This window comes from Erpetoichthys calabaricus, assembly GCF_900747795.2.
Source record: "Erpetoichthys calabaricus chromosome 1 unlocalized genomic scaffold, fErpCal1.3 SUPER_1_unloc_25, whole genome shotgun sequence".
Classification (NCBI taxonomy): Eukaryota; Metazoa; Chordata; class Cladistia; order Polypteriformes; family Polypteridae; genus Erpetoichthys; species Erpetoichthys calabaricus.
In genome coordinates this window covers 2348958-2372018 of record NW_026261591.1, presented here as the reverse complement: position 1 = coordinate 2372018, position 23061 = coordinate 2348958, and the positions used below count along the sequence as shown (strand labels likewise).

General features: G+C 40.9%; 2 protein-coding genes across 6 annotated transcripts in view; both read left to right on the top strand.

The window, feature by feature from the left end:
- LOC114645176 (NACHT, LRR and PYD domains-containing protein 1b allele 4-like) overlaps nucleotides 1-23061 on the top strand; it is a 140802-nt gene that overhangs the window by 42558 nt on the left and 75183 nt on the right. The gene's annotated exons all lie outside the window — the stretch shown is intronic.
- The window catches only part of LOC114645174 (NACHT, LRR and PYD domains-containing protein 3-like), a 98622-nt gene that overhangs the window by 2349 nt on the left and 73212 nt on the right, over nucleotides 1-23061 (top strand). For 3 of the 4 annotated variants that reach the window (XM_051921817.1, XM_051921816.1, XM_051921814.1), the window contains exons 2-3: nucleotides 18936-18992; nucleotides 19082-20810. In XM_051921817.1, coding sequence (XP_051777777.1) covers nucleotides 18936-18992; nucleotides 19082-20810 — 1786 coding nt within the window. The remainder of the gene's footprint in view (nucleotides 1-18935; nucleotides 18993-19081; nucleotides 20811-23061) is intronic. The other variant, XM_051921815.1, reaches the window with a different exon arrangement.

The following is a 23061-nucleotide window of genomic DNA, read 5'->3' as shown; positions in this document are numbered from 1 at the left end:
AAATACTAATTGAAAGAGCCGGGAATGCATGAGGTGAGGCGTCTTATTTTGTTTAACTCTTGCTATCGTATAGTGCATTCTGCCTGTCGTCATTAGTTATATTTATATTTTTTAGACATCACACACTAGAAGCTGCTGACGAGCCCTTAATTCTCTTCGTTGTCAGTCTGTAGCTACGAAAAAATAAAAGCAATACGACTTTTAACAGACGTCATTGAAGTTGGATCATAACTTTCTGTAACGTTAATGAAAATGGCCAGGAGGTGTCACGAGAGAGGTGAGTGTCAAATGCTTCGAAGCTTCAATACGATTTCCGACACAATTGCTTCAAACGTGTTGATGCTTCGCGAGGCTTCACCCTGCCCATCAACGTCCTTCCCCTCTCCTCCGGATTTTTCAAATGTTAATTTTTTCCCTGTGCTTAAAAATCATTAAAAAAGCGGCCTGATTATGCGGCGTATGGTACGCCGCGGGTTGGCTAGTTTATTTCTATTGCACGTTTTCATACAAATGATGTAGCTCAAAGTGATTTAAAAGATGAAGAAAAATTATAAAAAATTTGGCAATACAAATTAAAAGAATAAAGTAAGGTTCGATGACCAGGGAGGAAGAAAAAAAAAAATCCAGAGGGCTGGAGAAAATAAAAACAAACAGGGGTTTCAGGCCACAAGACCACCCAGCTCCCACCAGGCATTCTACCTAACATAATGACCTCAATCCAGTATGATGTAATGAAAAGTCCAGGACAGTATCTACTACAAACAAACAAAGCAGGCCATTGTGTTAGAAATGCTACTGATTAAAATGTCAGCCTTGAGAGATGCTTGTACATCTAATAACTTTCATTTGAGTGGCCCGGTATTTCATATGTTGGTTTTTCTGACTTTAACTTAAATTGGGTAATTTATCAATGATTACATTTTGGTTGTGGAGTACACCCGCACCAGGTATGAAGTAAGGATAGCCAGTTTCAATCAAGTGATGGACATTAGGTAATGGTGGGCAGGGCCGGATTTATATGAAAAGAGGCCCTAGGCTATTCCACTTATGAGGCCCTTTCACCTTCCATTTTTAAGTTTGTAAATTACATGAGAGATAATAAAATTTTGCTAACAATTTGAATGTAGGCCCCTCTTGATCTTGAGGCCCTAGGCTCAATGGTGGGTGTGACGATGCGGGTTCTCTTCACGCTCCCAACGTCCTTATGGGAGCCCCGAACGCAACACCATCGATACATATAACCGAGATGAACTGACCAATGGGGACAAATCTCACATGAAGCCAGGGGATATATTCAAAAGTGCTTTTATTAAAACAAAAGTGCAGTGTCCAAAGTTCCAATAAATAAATCCTTTAAAAACCAGTGTCCAGCGGGGCCAAAAACCATCAAATCAAAGGTTAAAAATGCAGCAGTTATAAATGCATTCTCACTCCTTTTACTCTCCGGCCCACCTCCATCTCTTTCTCCCCAGCTCACCCATTATTCGCAGCCGGCGGAGACTAACAGCCACGAGGTCCATCAGCTAACCTTCGTCTTGGCCTCCTTTCAGATGTCATTGCCAGACCGCTGAGGTCAGCTCTCCTCCCTCGATCCTTTGCGCACCCGCAGTCACTCCTCAGATCCCACAGGAGGACTCCTCTCAGCTCACCCCACTCTATTATTTTCAGTGGGGCGAACTAGCCCCTTGAGCGCCACCGTCTAACGCTCCTTCGCGGTGCCCCAACTCGTGATGTCTCCTCATCCAAGGTGGCCAGATCATCCTGCCAAGCTGCCATTCAATCACTTTCTTTAACCTCTGTTTTACTCCACCCTGACCCTGACCCTGACCCTGACCCTGACCCTGATCCTGATCCTGATCCTGATCCTGATCCTTCCACGATTTATTTCTCCCTTCTCAGGTGTCGACCCGTATATATACACACGTACACCCCGTGGTACCTCCGTGGGCGCAGCGCCTTAATCACACACCTCAGGAAGCCAATGAGGCAAACGAGGATGACCGCACCCACACGTGCAGGTGCGACTCGCTCCAATCACCTCATTAACGCCCCGTGGTCGTGCAATCCAACGGCACGGCTATACGGATTTAAAAACTCGACTTTTTTTTTCTAGAAGCCGCGGACCCGCTATACCACAGTGGGCAGAACTGGAAGAAGGAGAGCATTTTGCATAGATTATAAAAAACGTAACATAAAGCGATGCACTTCCTACTTTAAGCAGTTGCACCATGGTCGCGTTTCTTTGTTACATTGCTGTGTAATGAAGATTTTTCTGCACTTCTGTTTGGGCTCCAAGACTTCCTTCTTTAAAGTGGGAGAACTTTACTCCATGGTAACATTTGAAACAAACGTCTTATAATCTGAATGTTTCTTTAAAAAAGTCTATGAAAATGTGACATTTGTTTAATGTGTGTCTGAATACTCGTATAAGGCACTATAATTATTAGAAATAATGTTTTTTGGGAACAGATGACAAATTACAACTTCACTCCTACCTACATTATGTTGGCCTGCAGAGTCTTTGTCTCTGTTTTGATTTTATTTCTCCTTTCATTTAAGCTCTGCATGAGGCACAGTAAAGTGCTGGTACCGTCACTATGTAAAGTTTATCAGTGGTCTTCCACTGTATAAATGGGGGATCTGTGCACTTTGGAAGAGAGAGACTGAAGAGTGTGGACTTGCATACTGGACAAACAAGCACACATTCAGTTTTATGTATTGTACTCGACATGCCAGGCATTGTGTGGGTATATTTGTATAATGAGTTAAGTTACAACAGGAACTAGTATTTCTGTGACTTTTTAAAATGTTGACCCTTTTGTTATGACTGTCTGTCTTCTCTGCCATCTCCACTCCCTCTCTTTCAATGTCTCTGTTTTCACGAATCAAGACTTTGTTAATTCATAAAGTGAGTTCTTGTTGAATCATTGAATCAACCGATAAGGCAAGTATTCTGGCAAAACTCCTGTTTTTCTTGTGTTTTTTCCAATGTTGAACTCCATGATTCCCCACTGATCATGACAACACTTTCAAACTTCATAATTTTGTCTGTTAAGTGGGGTTAATGGTAATCAACTCTCAACTGCTATTGAGTAAGGCCTGGTTTTGTGGTGCTGGCTGTTGCACTGCAAGTCCCCAATGAAACCGCGTAAATCCTAGATTAGAAATCGCATGTACAATGATGTAAATATAAAATAATGCAAACAAATGTAAATAAAAAAAAAATTTAAATATAAAATTGTGTGAATGCAGACACAGTTGTTTTCAAGTCCCCCATCACATCACACCACACTCCTATCTTTTATCCCATTGAATCACTGACATGGAGTGTCGCTTTCACAGTAGACAGAGCTAAACCTTCACAACATGCCAGATTCATTACCATCAGCTCCACTGTTTTGGTGTGATTAAGCAGTTTCGGTTTTGTGTGCCCCTCGCCCATTACAAGTATGTGTCTCAATGAAACATCTGAAAATTCATAAAGTCAAAATTTCAAGTTTTATTAACATTATGCATGCAAAACTTCATGAACCAAAACTCAGCTGTTTTAGAACAATACAGATTTTAGATTGTTCTCCACTGTTGCCGCACTTCCTGATGATATTTCCATACACCATGTACTCAGGATTTTAAGTTGAACTGACAGCAGCCAACATGTGACATTTTCATAAAGACGTGTTCAGCTGCTTCTGTGTGATTTGCTAACAAACAAACAGACAAACGATGTGATCTGAGAGTTAAAATCAATACTATCCACTTCCACAGCCACAGCACCATACATATATCACAGCAGTTGTAGACCCGCAGTTACAGACCCGGAGGTGACAACTCTGTCGTTTCAGAACTGACTTTGTAAAATTACTTTCGAAAGGTCTCGGCAAAGCCCGGAAAGTAACAGCGGGTCAAGGACCCGTTCAGAAACTAAGCGATTAAAATGAGAAGGTAAAACAGCACATCAAACCAAATAATACGCATCATTGTGAGGTTCAGAGGGTTTCTGACACCACGTCGTGTCACACATCAAACTAAACAATACGGATCGTTTCTGTGAAATACGCTATTAACATTTACGCTGTGTTCGGGTCTGTGGGAACCATTTAACATGTCGACAAATTAAAATCATCAAGATCTGTGTTAATTGAAAATAGTTTTTTGTTTACATTCATGAAACAAACTATACAATATAATTATAATGTTTGCACCACGTTAGAGTTTAGTAAAACGTTAATAATAAAAGTCTTTTAAAATGTACTATGCATGTGTGCAATATTGTTCTAAACCAATTTAGAATAAACATTTAAGCCAATCTAATATTTTTAAACATGTATGTGAAGAAAATGGCAATACATATTCTACACTGAATTATGCAGTATATTAATTGCATTATATAGAACCGCTTTAGTTTTTGTCACTTTTTATTATAAATGATGGGCCATCAAAAGAAAAAAAATTAAAATACTAATAATAACACACTTTATTTATAAAGCACCCTTCCTATGCCCAAAATTCAGAAAGAACATCCAACTATCCATTATCCAACCCGCTATATCCTAACTACAGGGTCACGGGATCTGCTTGAGCCAGTTCCAGCCAACACAGTGTACAAGGCAGGAAACAAACCCTGGGCAGGGTGCCAGCCCACCACAGGGCACACATCCACACACCAAGCACACACCAGGGCCAATTTAGGATCGCCAATGCACCTAACCTGCATGTCTTTGGACTGTGAGAGGAAACCGGAGTGCCCGGAGGAAACCCACGCAGACACGGGGAGAACTTGCAAACTCCACGCAGGGAGGACCTGGGAAGCGAATCCAGGTCTCCTAACTGCGAGGCAGCACCGCTACCCACTGCACCACCGTGCCACCCCTCAGAAAGAACAACAGGACCTATATAACATTGGCTACAAATAATATCTTCACAAATAAAGATAAATACAGGATATCCAAAACATTCAAATAGAATAACAGACAATAATGCAGACTAAAATACAACATATAATACTACAAAAAATATTGAGCAAATAACATAAATTGTGATAAAAATTCAAACCCTGAGTACCTGGACAGATAGAGGGGTAAACTGAAAGAAGGGGCAGAATGTCAGGTCTGTTTAATGTCCTCCTAAACAAATGAGTTAAAACAAATGAATGGAGTCAGCTGATGTCAGTAATGTTGGGAGGTCATTCCACAGTCAGGGCGCTATATACAGCTGAAGGCCCTGCTGTCACCCACAGAGTGCAGGTTAGTGGGGGGCACCGAATGAGAGGACCTTAGTGGCAGGTCAAGAACAGAATTTGATATTCAATCCTGTAAGACACATGGAGCAGTGAAGGTGCAGCAGGATGGCTGTGATGTGCTCGCTGTTGGTGGTCCGTGTCAGGACTCTTGCAGTTGAGTTTTGAATCAGCTGGAGCTGTGATATAAGATTATATTATTATAAAATTAAGATAACTTAATTATTATATTATAAATTAAGGCATGAGGGTTGCCCTGGACATGACATAAGCTACATAGTGTCTGACAATGGGTCCAAGGATTTCATCCAAATACCTAATGGCAGTCAAGGTGTTGTTATCCAGCCTGTAGAGGTCTGTGTGTCCCTCCATGGATATGCCTCCCCAGACCATCACTGACCCACCACCAAACAGGTCATGCTGAACAATGTTCTCTACGGCTTCTCCAGACCCTTTCACATCTGCCACATCTGCTCAGGGTGAACCTGCTCTCATCTGTGAAAAGCACAGGGTGCTAGTGGTGGACCTGCCAATTCTAATATTCTATGGCAAATGCCAATCAAGCTCCACGGGGCCCACTAGAGGATGTCGGGCCCTCAGGCCACCCTCATGAAGTCTGTTTCTTTTTGTCAGAGGTCAGAGACATTCACACCAGTGGCCTGCCTGCTGGAGGTCATTTTGTAGGCTCTGCCAGGGCTCATCCTGTTCCTCCAATCCTGCTGATGGGTTTAAGGACCTTCTCTGGCCCTGTCCAGCTCTCCTCGAGTAACTGTCTATCTCCTGGAATCTCCTCCATGCCCTTGAGACTGTGCTGGGAGACACAGCAAACCTTCTGGCATGGTACATATTCATGTGCCTGCCATCCTGGAGAAGTTGAACTACCTGTGCCAGCACTGTAGGGTCCAGGTATGGCCTCATGCTACCAGTATTGACACTGACTGTAGCCAAATGCAAAATGAGTGAGAAAACAGATGAGGAGGGAAAATGTCAGTGGGCTCCCTCCACCTGTTAAACCATTCATTCCTGTTTTGGGGGTCGTCTCATTGTTGCCCCTCTAGTGCACCAAAGCAGCTGAAAGCCCCTCTGCTACTTCACTGACCTGAGCAATAGCCCAGAAGTTTCATTGACTGTGATACTCAGATTAAAAAGTGCTCCTTTCATTTTTTTGAGCAGTATATTTTAATGTAATATTGTGGTTTTCTAAGTCACTACACGCATTACTGAAATACACTCAATGATAGTTTTGGATATCCCCTCACACTTCAGTCCTTCACAAATGCAGTAGTTTACAAACATCGTATTTGAATTTCTCTTTGAGAAGCATGAAAGATAATTGTGGTGAATCTCAATTTATGATTACATTTTTGCTACGTATGTACTATTGAGGGGCTTTTTTTAAATCAGATGGTCACTTTATTTTAACAAGAAATGTAAATAACCTGTTTACTCTTTACCCTCAGATCACATTCTATTTGTTTATCAAGCAGAACTGAATATTTTCATTTTCTACACAATACTGTAATAACTGTACAGTTCACACAGTGAGACACACAAACACACTCACTATACACACACACTACTGGTGCCGTCATTGGTTCCTCTGTGGATTGGACTGTTGAATCGACACAATGGCTGTACATGCTGGGGTCTTTGGCACATGTCGTCCCAGTAGCATGTGAGGTGTCACCAGTGGTTTACTCTGCTCCTCAAGAAGGCTCTGTCTCCTTCTCCCTGTTCCAGTCTCAGTTCAAGGTTGTCGAGATGACAAAAGTATTTTTTTCTGAGATGTTCAATCTTCTTCTTCTTCTTCTTCTTCTTCTTCTTTTGGCTGCTCCCGTTAGGGGTCTCCATAGTGGATCATCTTTGTATTGTTGTCCGCATATTGATTTGATAAAATTTTACATCGGATGCCCTTCCTGGCATAACCCTCTCCATTTATCCGGGCTTGGGACCGACACAAAGAAACATACTGGTTTGTGCATCTCCTGTGGCTGGATGTTCAATATGTTGAAAAAATTGCCTGTGGCCAGCATCCAGTGTAATGTTTTGTCTAAATTCTCCACTCCTCTTTTTGTAGTATTATAGTCCATTATCATTTCTGGTCATGACATCTGACCATGCAGGTCACATTGTTCACCAAGGATGTGTCATTTGTTTAGACAAACTTTAATGTCTTCACTGGCCTATTCTGTGTGGCCAGCAGTTGAGATGGGAGCTCTGCCTTATTTTTTCTTATTGTGCTAAGCATTGTTACCTTCCTCTTGAGAAGCTATGGCATTGTGGCCATGCAGCTTATGTCATGTCCAGGGTAACCCTCATGTCTTAATTTCTCACAGGAGTTCCTCCATCTGACTTCCCTTTGTTAATGAAATGACATCCTCTGCTCTTCTGTGTCTCTGTGATTCCCTTTGAGCAAGTTATTCATAGCTTTGGACTGGTTTATCATTTTTATACAGATGATGCTTAGATCTATTTCAGTGTTAAAAGTGACACTTCATCACAGCCTTCTCAGCTCACAACTTGCCTCAGTGAAATTGAATTAAAATTAAAACCTGAACAGAGCAAAACTCTTTAAAATTAAATTGCAACATAACTGAACTCCTGCAAAGTGGCACTAAAGTGCAACTTAAGAAAACAAGCAACGCTTCAACCATTCTTGGTGATGATCTCATCAGACCTTCTTTTACTGCAAAGAATCTCGGTGTCACTTTGATTCCTCCTTTTCTTATTTCACCATGTAAACCACATTAAGAAACTTGATCAGCACATATTTTCAGTGATTTACCTGACAAAATATCCGGTCCTGCAACTTTGTTGGTGTACTTGCAGGACTAGAGGCTGATGCTGCTCCTCCAGCCAAGGGAGATGTACAGTCTCCCTGCTGCTAGATGCATCAAAGCGTGCAAAGAAACTGTTCAAGGTGTCAGGGAGACTAGGGTCATAGCTGACCTGCTGATTGCTGCGCTTATAATCCATTATGGTCTTTAATCCTCTCCACATGTTCCATGGGTCGTTGTTATCAAAATGCTCCTTGATACGCTGTTTGTATCTGTATTTTGCCAGGTTTAGTCCTTATTTTAGTTTTTTTCAGGCTTTGCTATATGCCTTCCTGTCGCCTGACCTATATACAGCATCCCAGGCTTTAAGCAGAGACCTCACCATACTGCCCAGCCACGGTTTCTCATTTGGGAACACCTTAAAGGTCTTCGTGGGCAGGACAGCATCAGTACAGAACTGCACCTAGGATAGGACAGATGATGTGTATCCCTCTAGATCTGAGACCTCTTTGAACACTCCCTAGTCAGTATACTCAAAACAGTCCTGTCTGGATTATTGTCTTTTATTCTATTTGAATGTTTTGTATATCCTGTATTTATCTTTATTTAGTGAAGATATTATTTGCAGCCAGTGTTATACAGGTGTTGTGACGTGAGATTTTACATATAACTTGATAAATATTTTGTATGTCTTTATTTGTACGACTGAGTCTTTTTGAATTTTACAACAGAGTTGGGAGAGGATGTGCCTTAAACCAGTTTGGCAAGTGTTTCTCTGCTAAAGTCTTTCAACCCCCCGCAAGAAAGCCATAAACACATATGGTCTTGGGGGTAGCAGATATTAAGATGTTCTATTTCCCCATTGGTCTGAGGTATGCTGTTTAGAATTGGCTTGGATCAGGAGCTTTTAAGTACCATGATGTCCTATTGGCTCTAGGGGTTGGACAGAACATCTATAAATGTACGTGCTTAACCTCACAATCTCTCTCTTGCTAACCTGTGATGATGATGACAACACAATGAAGAGCACAGTTTAGGAACCATTTTGTGGCTGAAAGCTGAGCACCAATGATGTCTTAACTAGAGACATTTTAAGTTAACTACAAGTCTGTGTGCCATCTGAACTACATATCACCATTTAATCAGGTTGTATGGTTGCCAATATTCAAATGTACTTTGCATTTTGTTATTATTTATGAATATTATCAGTAATACATTATTTTATGTGCAACTTAACTTCTGCTTGTCTTTTTTCTACATCTAATTGCCTGAGGTTATAGATATAGAAGGGAAGGTGGGGATAAGTTATATACAATAATACCTTATAAACAGTGGTAAGTCTGTGAGATTAGGCATTCTAAGGCTACATATTAATAATACAATAGGGGAAAGTAGAGCAATATATATTACTCTACCAAGATAAAACAATAGGTACTGTTGTTTTTCCTGAATTTTGGGCACAGGAAGGGTGCTATATAAATAAATTGTGTTCTTATTAGTATTTTTCTTTTTATTGTTTTGATGGCCCATCATAAGTAATATAGTAATAAGTGACAAAAACTAGAGTAGTTCTATATAAGGCAATTACTATATAGCATAATTCAGTGTAGAATATGTATTGCCGTTTTCTTCACATACATGTTTAAAAATATTAGATTGGCTTAAATGTTTATTCTAAATTGGTTTAGAACATATTGCACACATGCATAGTACATTTTAAAAAATGTAATCAATTTTATTATTAACGTTTTACTCAACTCTAACGTGGTGCAAATATTGTAATTATATTGTATATTTCATTTAATGAATGTAAACGAAAAACTATTTTCAGTTAGCACAGATCTTGTTGATTTTAATTTTGTCGACATGTTAAATCATTCCCACAGGCCCGAACACAACGTAAATGTTATTGGTGTATTTCACAGAAACGATCCGTATTATTTAGTTTGATGTATGATACGATGTGATTGCAGAACCCCTCTGAACTTCACAATGATGAGTATTATTTGGTTTGATGTACTGTTTTTCCTTCTCATTTTTGTCGCTTAATTTCTGAACGGGTCCTTGACATGATGTTACTTTCCAGGCTTTGCCAAGACCTGCCGAAACCTTCCAAAAGTAATTTACGAAGTCAGTCCTAAAACGATGGTGACACCACTTCCGGGTCTGTAACTAGAGGTCTAAAACTGCGGTGACGTATGGTGCTGTGGCTCTGCAAGTGGATGATACTCGTTAAAATGAGGTTCTTAGCATGTAAAAGCGATGAATAACAGCAAATGAAGACAAACAATACAAAAGACAGAGCAAGGGTGTTGTGATTTTATTTCTGTAGATTAATTTATTATCGTTCTGATGTCTTCTCATTTCATCTTGTTATTTATGTCCTTAACCACCTGAATTCACAGAAGGAACAGAATCAAATTCTTCTCCTAAAAAAAGTGTCTTCTGCTCCCACCTACTTCTTGTTTTCCTGTTCCTTATACAGACTTATGGATGCTGAATCAAAATCTGGTAGCAGAGTTTTTGAGAGAAAAATAGTAATATATTTTTTAAATTAATTAAACTTTAATAATTATAAATTACACATATAATTGTTTTAATTATAATTTTGACTTAGAAAAAGTAGTCTGTTTTTTTTGTCTTGTAATATTCTGAAAATGTTTTACTGTGCCAGCTAACATTGACTCACTCCACTTTCCATTATAACGTTCCCCCCCCCCCCATTTGAGTGATGAGGCCCTGGTAAGAAAACTCTCCTCAGGCTTTGTCTTCTTTTACTGTTTACTTACTTGTTACTTGTCAAAACAATGCAGGGATCGACCAAACCTCACATATTTCTATAAAATTCAGTTAAAGATCAACTTTATTGCTTCTGCACTATGGTCTGTTTTGAAGCAATAAGAAAGAAAACATTAATTAAAAGCAAAGCATGTGTAGCGAATACTCAACTATTGTTAAGAATGAAGAAGGCTGCAATTTTTAAAATCAAAATAATATTCTGAGCATGAATAATACTTCGACCATTAAAAAAAAAAATCTATTTTTAAAAAATCTTTTTCTTTTCATAGTTTATCCCAGGGCGGCATGGTGGCGCAGTGGGTAGCACTGCTGCCTCGCAGTTGGGAGACCTGGGGACCTGGGTTTGCTTCCTGGGTCCTCCCTGCGTGGAGTTTGCATGTTCTCCCTGTGTCTGCGTGGGTTTCCTCCGGGCGCTCCGGTTTCCTCCCACAGTCCAAAGACATGCAGGTTAGGTGGACTGGCGATTCTAAATTGGCCCTAGTGTGTGCTTGGTGTGTGTTTGTGTGTTTGTGTGTCCTGCAGTGGGTTGGCACCCTGCCCGGGATTGGTTCCTGCCTTGTGCCCTGTGTTGGCTGGGATTGGCTCCAGCAGACCACTGTGACCCTGTGTTCGGATTCAGCGGGTTGGACAATGGATGGATGGATGGAAGTTTATCCCATTACTTGTATAATATACTAGTTAATTGACCTGTTAAAAGGAAACTGGAGTATTTTAAACTATTTTCAAACTCATTTAGAAAAAGGTATTGTTATTGGTGAATCTCATTTAAAATACTTGTTGTTACCTTTATTACAAGTAATTAACTGGGTATAATAGTTAGATTTGATTTGGGCTATACAATCCTTGTAATAAAGTATACGATTTTTATGCATCTCTTTGTGGACAAAGAGTCTGGATTTTTTGTATAACCTTTCAAGTTGCCTGCCCTTAGCTTTCAGAAGCTGAAGTTCAGGCATAAACCAGGGGGCAGAAAAAGAAAAAGAAACAGATGTGTTTTTTACCAGTGCCAGAGAATTCAGAATACCATTGAGTCCAGTGTTATAATATGAGACCAGTTCTACAGGAGTGGATAAATTATAAAAGTCCATTTGGGAATCAATTCTAGAAGACAGAAAATTCAATGTAATATCCTTAATATTACGAAAAGCTATGAGATGGGGGGGTCTTAGTAATAGAAAAAGTAAGTTTAGCATTGAATGAAAGGAGAAAATGATCAGTTATAGTGAGTTCATCTGCTGTAAGATCGAGAGGAACAACACCAGAGCAGCAGATCAGGTCCAAGATATGCCCTTTACAATGGGTAGGAACATCAGTGTGCTGCTGGTATCCAAAACTCTCCAGGCAAGATAAAACGTTTCTGGTGAGAGGGATATTGAAATTGTCTAGATGTATATTAAAATCCCTTAACAGAATTTTATTTGAAGTAATTGTAGATAAATGGGTAAGAAAGGTAGCAAGATCGTTCAAAAAATCATTGTTTGATTTGGGGGGGGAGGTCCGTAGATAGTTGCAATGATGGTAGGAACTGGCCCAGACAGTTGACACACAGTTGATTCAAAAGAGCCAAAGCAGGAGCAGGCAATGGCAGAACTTTCCACTTCTCGCAATAAATTATCGCGACACCTACTCCACTGCCAGAGGCACGGGGTTGACAAGTGTAAACAAACCCCGGGGGGTGCATTCATTAAGTTGTGAAAAGTCTTGAGGTTGCTGCCAAGTCTCAGTTAAATAGAGAAAGTCAAACTTACTGTCGTGAGTTAGCAGATGTTCAGTAGACCGAAACTGACAATGTTGCTGTCACATTTGACATTGATGTTGGTCGACCGAGCTAAGCTGGCCAACATGCTGTGGTCAGCATTCCTATCTGTGTTACGTGGAGGGTGCCGAGAGTTGAACCAAAAGGAGTTAATTCCTTTTGAGGCGACCATTCGGAATCTCCTTTGGAACCCATGATGGATGTATCGCCAACAAGGGAGAAATATGACATCTGGGTCGAAATGCAGCACAAACAGCAGAGGCACAGACTGGAGGAAACATAGTCGAAGAAGCTCAGCAACTGAGTACTGGAGGAGACACATCATAAGTTGAATAGCGAGCGACAGAAGACTCCAAACAAACATAAACCAGGTGAATATCCTACCAATCCATATTGTAGGCGAGGCCACAAGCAGCTCAGGCCTCCAGAGAACAAAACGGTAAGTTTCGAAACAAAACGGGGGTTAGGCTGAAGTTAATGTATACACAGTCATATTCATGTGAGAAAATGTGAGAAAATATATTTGAAAGGAAATAAAAACATTCACTTTTTTATATTATGACCATCATTATTTGTTTCTTTATGTCTCCATTGTCACTAAGACAATAATCCTCTTTTGGAGTCTTCAAATTAAAAAGTTCAATAAACCCTGCATTAAATATCGCTACCAAAAGTGAAGGTGGCACCAGTTTGATTCAGGATTCATTGTATTTAGAGCTAAATTATCATTGGTGAAGGGAAACTTTCTACAAGTACTGTTACTTTAATACTTTAAGTGTATTTTCAAGCAAAGGTTAAAGGGTACATTTGTGCTCATTTATTTATACTTTGACTTAAGTAAATTGTTTGAGTACTTCCTCCACCACTGGAACTGGACAGAAGGAGGTTTTACAACAACAGCAAGGATTCCGAGATGACTGGGAATCTCGTTGTGTTTCAGCTCCTGTATGTCTTCACATCTGGGGAACACATTGGAGTTCACTTCACTTATGGTTGCTGGACTGTCTGTCGATGCACTTTATATAACATTAGTTGAAGTGAGGTGGCATGGTGGTGCAGTGGGTAGCACTGCTGCCTTGCAGTTAGGAGACACAGGTTCGTTTCCCGGGTCCTCCCTGCATGGAGATTGCATGTTCTCCCTGTGTCTGCGTGGGTTTCCTCCGGGTGCTCCGGTTTCCTCCCACAGTCCAAAGACATGCAGGTTAGGTGCATTGGCGATCCTAAATTGTCCCTAGTGTGTGCTTGGTGTGTGTGTGAGTGTGTGCCCTGCGGTGAGCTGGCGCCCTGCCCGGGGTTTGTTTTCTGCCTTGCGCCCTGTGTTGGCTGAGATTGGCTCCAGCAGACCCCGTGTCCCTGTAGTTAGGATACAGCAGGTTGGATAATGGATGGATAGTTGAAGTGAATATAATTTGTTTTTCACATTGCTTAGCAAAGATCTGCTCCAAAAGATGGAGTTTCTATGCCAGCATGGTGTGTTATATTTCAGCAAGAGTTTATTCTCTGGCTTAGAGTCATGTGAAAAAGTATGTACACCTCATTGATGGTGTTTGCTTTTTCAACATTTTAAACAGAGAAAGAGCAGATCTTCATGCAAACAGTAACAACATACAAAGGTGATGCACTTGAAGAAAACCACAAGCAAAATCTCCCTTTTTAATCATTTATTCAAAAAAAAAATATCAAAAGATGTAATGGTCTGTTGGGGAAAAAGTAAGTCCACTGTTGGCCTCAGAAGCTGGCATTGTCCCCTTTAACAGAAATGAGTTCTTGTAGGCGCTTTACATAACTGCCCACCAGCCATTGACATTGACTCCTCCATGCAAAATTCCTTCAGTTGCAAGATCTTTTTTGGGTTTTCTTGCATGTGGAGTCCACTTCTAATCTTCTATAACATTTCAGTGGGATTCAGATCAGCACTTTGACTAAGTTAGTCCACAACCCTCCTTTTCCTCTTTTGGAGCCATTACTGGGAGGATTTGCTAGTGTGTGTCAGACTGTTGTCATGTTGAAGGGTCCATTTCTAGCTCAACTTCAACATGTGTGTGTGAGTGATTTATGTGATGCAAAATTCATTCTTGACTCAAAGACTGAAAGCTGCCCAATCCCTGAGGGAAGAAAACAACATGAAACCCAAGCATTTCCACCACCATGCTTCACAGTTGGCATGAGGTTCTTCTCCTGAAATGCTGTCTTTGGTTTGTAACAAACATGCCTACTGTTCCTGTGGCCAAACTCTACCCTTGATTCATCTGTTAAGATCACATTGTTCCAGATGATCTGGGGACTCATGTATAAATTGTGCATACGTGCAAAAATGTTGCGTACGCCCATTTCCACTCTCTAATCGCGCTGTATAAAAATCAAACTTGCTGTAAAGCCACATACATCTTCATGCCTGGTCAATCTCTGCTGTATGCATGTTCTCTGCTCAGTTTTGCAAACTCGCGGCACCCAGCATCAAAGCAGTGCTATTGCTCCTGTGTGGTTTCCCTTAATTTTTTTAGATTCACATCCCTGACGCGGCTTTATCAAATACTGTACACTGAAATTAACCGCATGTTGTTTTTTAGTTCAAGGCATCTGATTGTAATCATCATGTAACCATGTAACTGTGCACTGAATGGTCAAACTATACCAAATACCACAGCCACTTTAGCATTGTTACTATCAGTACTCCACTCAGAGTATTTTAACTCATTGTATCTGAGTGTTGAATCACAGCTCTACAGCAGCTGATCAGAAAACTCTACAGCAGATTGTGTCAAGAGCAGAGACATATCAGAATAGAGAGTCTAGCACACACCGCCTCAGCCATGATGTCTATTTGAACTGCTCCGGTATGACAAACACTTCAGAGCCTTTCCTGTATGGACATCGCGGTTCAGAAACAGTTTCATCCCAAGACCTCTAAATGCACTCAATCAGTCCATCAAGTGCTCCTTGTAGAACTGTTTGTACTTATAAGTACAATTACCTCACTGTAAACTTGTGATAAAGTTATTGTAGCTGCGTTTTTCCAAAGTTACCAAAGTTCAGCAGCTCTAACTTAAAAAATGGGATTCAACAAAAGCCTGACACACAGAAATGATTCCACATATAAAATATCTTTGTTTTTAAAAGTTAGTTAAGTTTCAAAGTAAAACAATTCACACAAAAAAGAAAATTAAAATAACAAAAAAGGGAAAAATTTATAATAAGAAAAGTTCAGTTCTAAGCTTAATCTTGTTACATCTTAAATCGTTACTATTCATTTATCATTTCTGAACCATTTTAAAACGGTCAGAAAACTGTATGCTTATCCCATTTCTAAGTAGAAAATGGGTCTTTCAAGTCCCTGTTTACTGGGACCAGTTCTAAACACCACTGAGCTTATTATCACACTGTTTCTCAGTTATAGCAAGAAGGTTCTATCTCTTACTAACTTATAGGGGGAAAAGACTATACCATTGTCTATGACTAGGGAAGAAATTATATTCTATTCAAATTAAGCAAACATTAATATGAGTTTAACTCAAAACTTTAACTTTCTAAGATTGGTTCTTACAGTTATAATATTGCGCAACCTGAGCCACTTATACTTTCAAATTGTATATTTTTCACTGTTTTTTATCCTATTATTATTATTTGCGTTGTTGTTGTTGTTATTTTACCATTTTATAGGAAAATATGTTTATGGAGGATTTGCCTATTGAATCTAATTGTACCATACAATAACAATAAAGGAATTCAATTCAATTGAGGCCCCACATTCTCCACACAGATTATTCCACTTTGGGGAACAGCCCAGATACAGACAGGCAGACATCATTTGATTCACCACACATGTTTATTTACAACTATTTTTTGCAATTGACACAGCACACCCCAGTGCCTCAGCACCAAACACCCTCAGTCCAGGCCTCTATCAATGCCTTTCTCTCTCTTCCTGACCGCCTCCACTCCTCTCCTTCGAGCTCTGTCCTCTTCCACCCGACTCTAGCCATTGAATGGAGGGAGACAGCCCCTTTAATACCCTCAAGGATGTGCTCCAGGCGCCTCCCAATGAGCGACTGCCGCCACTTCCTGGTGTGGCAGAAGTGCCGGCTGTGCACCCGGAAGCAGTCCGGATGTCCCTGGTCTTCTTCCCCCCAGTGTGGAGGAAGTGCTGAGGGCCAGGGCTCCTCAGGCCTCTGGGCGCCCCCTGGCGAAGACCACGGGCCCCCTTAGGGCTGAGCTTCTAAGCTCTGTTCCCATGGTCCCCAAAGCCACCAGGATAGTCGCCACCTCGTGATCTGGAGGAGGTGTAAGCATACCACCCCCACCCACTTGCCACATCCACAAACATATAAATTCAGGACAAAAACATAACAGAAGTTTATACAAGAAGGGCCCAATGCAGTTTCAATCACCTAAACACGGCTATCTGCTAGTTGAGGGTGGATATCCTAAAAATGATGGACAACATTGAATAGCAAAAAGGACATAAGTGAAGTGCCTGACGCTTTTGTTAAAGTTCTTCATTATCTGATATTTAGTGACACACTTTATTGTGCCTCTTTGATAACTCCTACCCTGCATTAGCATCAGTAGTTGAAAAATGAACAACTGATACACCGAATGTAACAAATGGCTTTTTCTCTTACACGCAGAATGCATTTTCTCATTTAAATGTTTTAAGTGAGTGTTTGAAAATCATCAGTAGCACAAACCTAATCAAATATGAATTCAAGAGAAACACAAGAACTCAAAAAATAGCATGCTGTGTAATTAATGATGTGACATTTCAAACAGGACTAACATCTCAAGTAACAAACACAACACAAAAACTATAAATATAAATCATACACGACTTAGGTGAAAACTGTGGTGTCAAAGTTCAATTGTTTCTCCAAACTCACCTCTCCTCAGCTGTGGTTTGAGGATTCAGCACTGAAGTTAGCAGGTATGGCACAGAGAGAGGATGCCCACAGTCACTCAAAAGCCTCCCACCAGATAAGACATCAAGTTTAAATTAAGCGATTATTCAACATACTTAGTTTTCATACTCTTTCTTTGTGTGTTTAGCATTCATTTGCTCAGAGGCTGATGTGCTTGCTGTTTCCTGAGCAGCTCTTCTTTTTTCCACCCTAGTGGCCCACTTCTTCACTTTTTTCATCAGCATCTTTTCACGTTAAAACTGATTAAGTCAGTGTTTGTGTTGTAATTACTTAGTACGTTTATCTTAATTTTTCACTTATGGCACTTAAGTGTTCAATCTGCATCAAGAAAGATTTAAGATATGAAGAGGTAGAGGAAATGACGGAGAAGGTGGTAGGGATGAGAATGGCGACCGTATGCATGCGTTGCCCTGCTGGCCTCTACCTAGAGCTGATTCAGCAAAACAATAAAATAAAAATAAAAGAGGAATAACTTTGGAGGTCAATCATCACCCCGAAAGCAGATAGTAGATGTTGCATTGTATATGTGTACCAAATTTCAGGTCAATAGGTCAAACGGTTTGTGAGCTACAGGTAATTTAAAATCCTAGACAGACAAATGGACAGCCATGGTAGCGTATTATATATAAAGAAAATGGCAAATAGCCATGGATCTCTTTTAACCACACCACCCGGTAGCTATTTGTGAAGTAATGTGCTCCAGCTGTTTAGTAGTGCCCGTCACATTTCACTCTTTAGTTATTTTCTGCCCCGTTGCCTCAAAGACATTTTAGACTCGTTGTCCAGTGCCCCCTAATGCCTACAAACTGTATTATACTTTTGTCACAGGCTCCATTCTCTTCCTTGTTCCTGACTTTACCTCAGATATGCATCTTTGTTTTCTTATTCATATATTCCAGTACAGAATTTTTTTTTTCCTTTTATTTTCTTTCCTTCTTCTGGAGTGTCCATTTCCCACTATCATCCATTTCAGTGTCACTCCAATGTCACTCTGCCTATCCCTAATTAGGCCACACTCCTTCATAGCTCCACATATCATTCTTCTGTGGAGTCAGACCATAAGACTTCCTCTGAGGACTGGCTAGTCATCAAGATGTTCCAATCTACATCGTGACAATTGTGACATGAAGGAGAGCTATGCTGCTGTAAAACGCTTTATTGTCCCACCTTGTTCGATTATGTGTTCCTTGCATAGTTGATAGTGACAAAGTCGCCTGAACTGTCCATGTTGTGAGTTTATTTGTATTTGTTGATTTCCTAGGATTTACTCACCTGAAAAAACACATTACTGATGTGCTGCCCCCTACTGCTTCAATGTTTGGCCACAGAGAGTGGCAGGCTGGTGCGAATCTGTCACATTTAGACACAAAATTACATTTTATAAAATGTGTACAGTCTTTGTTTTTGAATAAGAGACAATTTCAAATGTGTATCTCTTCCTTCCTTTTCAGGATTGGACCTCTTGAAGGATATTCAATCAGGTGTTCACATTCCCAGTCATATTAAAGGTAAGCCAATGATCTTCTGTTTCTAGTCTGCTGTTTTTTCATTTTTCTGATCCTCAGTTTTCCTCATTTGTTCTTTTTGTGTTTTTCAGGCCTCCATGAGACACACAGAGGTGTTGTGTCTGAATCCACAAGAACTCTGGAGGATCAGGCGTCTCCTGAAGATCCACACACCAGAGTTGTGGGCTTTGAGACTCAATACACAGAGCTGATGGTTGTTGATCACTACAAAAGAACATACAGTGAAAAGCACCATGAACTTGAGAAAACAGGGAGGACTCATGCAGAGATGGTGGAGGAGAAGACAAAAGTGAAATGTGAGCGAATCTGGACAGAGCAGCTTTTTAGAAGAAGTACAGGAAGTGAGACAGACCCTCACATTGTAGTGGTCAGTGGGATGGTGGGAATTGGGAAGACCACCATGGTCCAGAAGATCATGTTTGACTGGGCCAGAGGCACTCAGTACCGGAGGTTTGCTTTTGTGTTCCTGTTTAAATTCAGGGAGCTCAACCTCCTAGACACAGAGGCAGAACCACAGATGTCTCTGACCAGGCTGATTGTAAGGCACTATAAATATCTCAATGACCCAAAGTTGAGAGAAATCCTGCAGAAACCTGAATCTCTCCTCTTTATATTTGATGGACTGGATGAGTACAAACACAAACTGGACTTTATACAGAGTAAGCTCTGCTCAAACCCAGAGGAGGACTACTTTCCTGTCCACATCCTGGTCACCAGCCTGGTCAGTCAGACATTACTGAAGGGCTGTTCAGTCCTAATCACAACCAGACCAACAGCACTGAATACCCTGTACAAAGAGAATGTTGATCAATTTGCAGAGATCCTGGGGTTCTTCCCTGAACAAAGGCTGATGTACTTTAAGAAGTTCTTTGGTAATGCTGATCAGGGCTCTGAGGCTTTTCAGTATGTGGAGGGGAACTCCATCCTGCACACCATGTGCTTCAACCCCTCGTACTGCTGGATTATCTGCTCTGTGCTGAAGAGCCACTTCATGACACCTGAAGAAGAGCGAGGAGCTGCCCCCAGAACTGTCACTGAGCTCTTTGTTATGTTCCTTCACAACATCCTCACCAAACACAAGCGAGAAGCTGAGGATCTATGGGATTTTCTGGTCAAACTTGGGAAGATGGCTCATCATGGGGTGATGAACAGGACTGTTGTGTTTTATGATAATCAAGTCATGTCCACCTTTGGTCTCCGGCCAGTCCTGTCCTCTCTATTCCTCTCAGGGTTCCTCAAAGAAATCTTACAAAGAGAAAACACTCTAGACCAGACAATATATACATTCTACCACCTTACCCTGCAGGTGTTCGTGGCCGCCTGTTCCTTCTACCTCGATCCATCAGGGGGCATCGAGGAGCTGCTTGAGAAGCTGGACTCATGTGAAGATGGCCGGTTTGAGATTCTCACTCGATTCCTGGCAGGACTGGCCAGGCCTTCTGTGTTTAAAGCACTGGGGGGAATCCTAGGAGAGTTTGAGATGAAGACAGCAAAGAGGATACTGGAGTGGGTGAAGAAGAAAGCTGAAGATGTGCTACATGGCTATAATAAAAGTGAAGCTCTGCAAGTGTTTCAGTGGCTCTATGAGACTCAGAATAATAAATTAATCAGAGAAGCCATTGGGAAGGATTTAAGCTTGTACTTTATTGGGAGGACTTTATCTCCTCTGGACTGTGCTGTGCTGGGCTCTGTTATCAGCTGCTGTGGAGAATTTGAGGCGCTCATCCTGTCCAAAACACTTCTCACCCCAGAGTGCATTAGCAGACTGGTGCCAGGGCTCATCTGCTGCAGACGTGTAAAGTGAGTAATAAAACCTTCATGAGTTTAGTTTGATTGTTTGTAATCTCAGTGGAGTTTCATTCAAGTCTGAACTCATTGGATCTTCTAAGCCCCACACTACAGAAAGTGATGTCACTGTTGTTATGTGTCATGTGGGTGTGTTACTCTGCTCAGTTTTACCCCACATCACAGCAGCACTTCTTAGTCGGGTCACAGAGCGGCATCAGCACATCACTTGTGTGTGTCTTTCAAAAAGGCCAGTCAGAGCTGGACCGGTGCTCCACATGATGGCTGGTCCTTCTTCATAGACAGAGTGGCCTCCTTTATAATAATGATAATAATAATAATCATAATCATAATAATAACAATGATTTTTATTTATACAAGGCACCTTTCTAAGAACTCAAGAACACCGAACAAACAATAAATAAAAAAAAAAACACATTATAAACAACTTAAAAAATACAGAAAGTATAAAAATTAAAACCAAACAAAGCCACTGTAATCATAGAGAAAAAGCCATTTATTGTTTAAAACAGATCGGTTTTAAGTTTACATTTGAAGGTTGAAAATGATTTGATATTTCTAAGCTCAGATGGTAGTGAGTTCCAGAACAGCTGAATGCTCTGCTCCCCATGGTGGTTAGACTAGATGGATGGAGGAAGAGCATCTCAGGTTACAGAAAGGAATTATCTGTGATGTGCTTTCATTCATCACTTTGCAGATTGCCTTGTTTAGTGACCTCTCTGATTCTCACCTCAGTCTTACCAATTCTCGTAGATATTGATTATTTTTGACCACATGGTTACCTTATGACACAAGCTCTCCATCTGGCACCTTCTGTGTTTCATATCAGCTCCTTCATTTTGAGTACTTCATCCATCCATCCATCCATTGTTCAACCCGCTGAATCCGAACACAGGGTCACTTATATAGTTTCGATGTCCTTGTCTAAATGAAGTCACCAATGAATGATATCTTAATCTCAGCCACATACACCTTGCTGTAGGGTTGATGAGTCCATTCTTAAAGGAGTTCAGACCTTCACAAGGAGACACCTGTAACAACAATAGGAAGAATAAAGTAGCAGAAGGACACATAATAAAGTGTGAGGATCTGACACTTCTGCCTCAATCCAACACTTTACTAAGGACACTTTACCAAGAAGTTCGAGCAAAGCCTATAAATTGGTCCCCCCTTTACTGATCACAGTGACTCTTTACATATTGCAATGAAGACCTTGCCAGACCTCACCTTATGGACTTCTTTAGTGACATATCAGGGCTTCAGTTCTCTAGTGTTGTGGTTCCTAAACTTAGCCTTCAGGATCCACTATGACCACAGGTATTTGTTGAACCAAATTCTTTTTTTAATTGGACTCCTACCCTAATTAAGTGAACTGTTATTTCCAGGTTTTGAAGTCAATGTAGAAATTACAAAGCTAAGTTTAGTATTTTTTTTTTTTATTAAAAAGTACTAAGCAGTTAAAAAGTTACGGTTAACAGACAAACTAAGCAGTTTAGTAATCCAAAGTTAACTTTTAATAATGAAGCAGATGCAGGTTCCCCAAGGACGATCCAGCTCACAGGATCATCATTGTTGGGGGATGCGAGTGGCTGGACTAGGCCAAGGGGTCGCCCACGTAACACCTGGCTGCAGCAGATAGAAGATCATTTCTGGAGGGTGGGACTGGACTGCCTGGGGTTGCCAACCGGGATCCTGAGTTGTTTCTTCATGTAGTGGATGTGGTAATGCACTGTACCAGTGCATACTCCCCAACTTGACTTGACTTGACTTGCAGGTGCAATGCAAGTCGTGTTTGATGTTGGATGTTTTAGTGGATGGCTTGGAGGAGCTAGTTGTCTTCCATGAGGGCTACATATGCAGGAGATGCCAGCGATCCAGCACCTTGATCTCAGGGTTGTTAAACTGGAGGGGGATTTGGCTGGCCTGTGTTGTAGTAGAGAATTGGTGGACCTGGCCCAGTTGTCCTTAAGGGAGATTGTGTGCAACCCTAAGGTGATGCGGGTGGACACTCCAGACTAGAGAGATAGAGATAGAAGGGTGATAGTCATAACACAAAGAGTGCACATTGTGCGTGTGCATCAACCCAGAATTGGGAGCATCAAACCATTTTCATGACCTTGCAGAGCTTTTCGGTGTCTCTGAAGATTCAGAGATGTTAGGCGGGCATGAGGAGCCCCAATGGGCCACCTCAATACCAGTTCCAAGAAAGAGAGAGTTAGTGATAGTTGCAGACTCAATTATTACA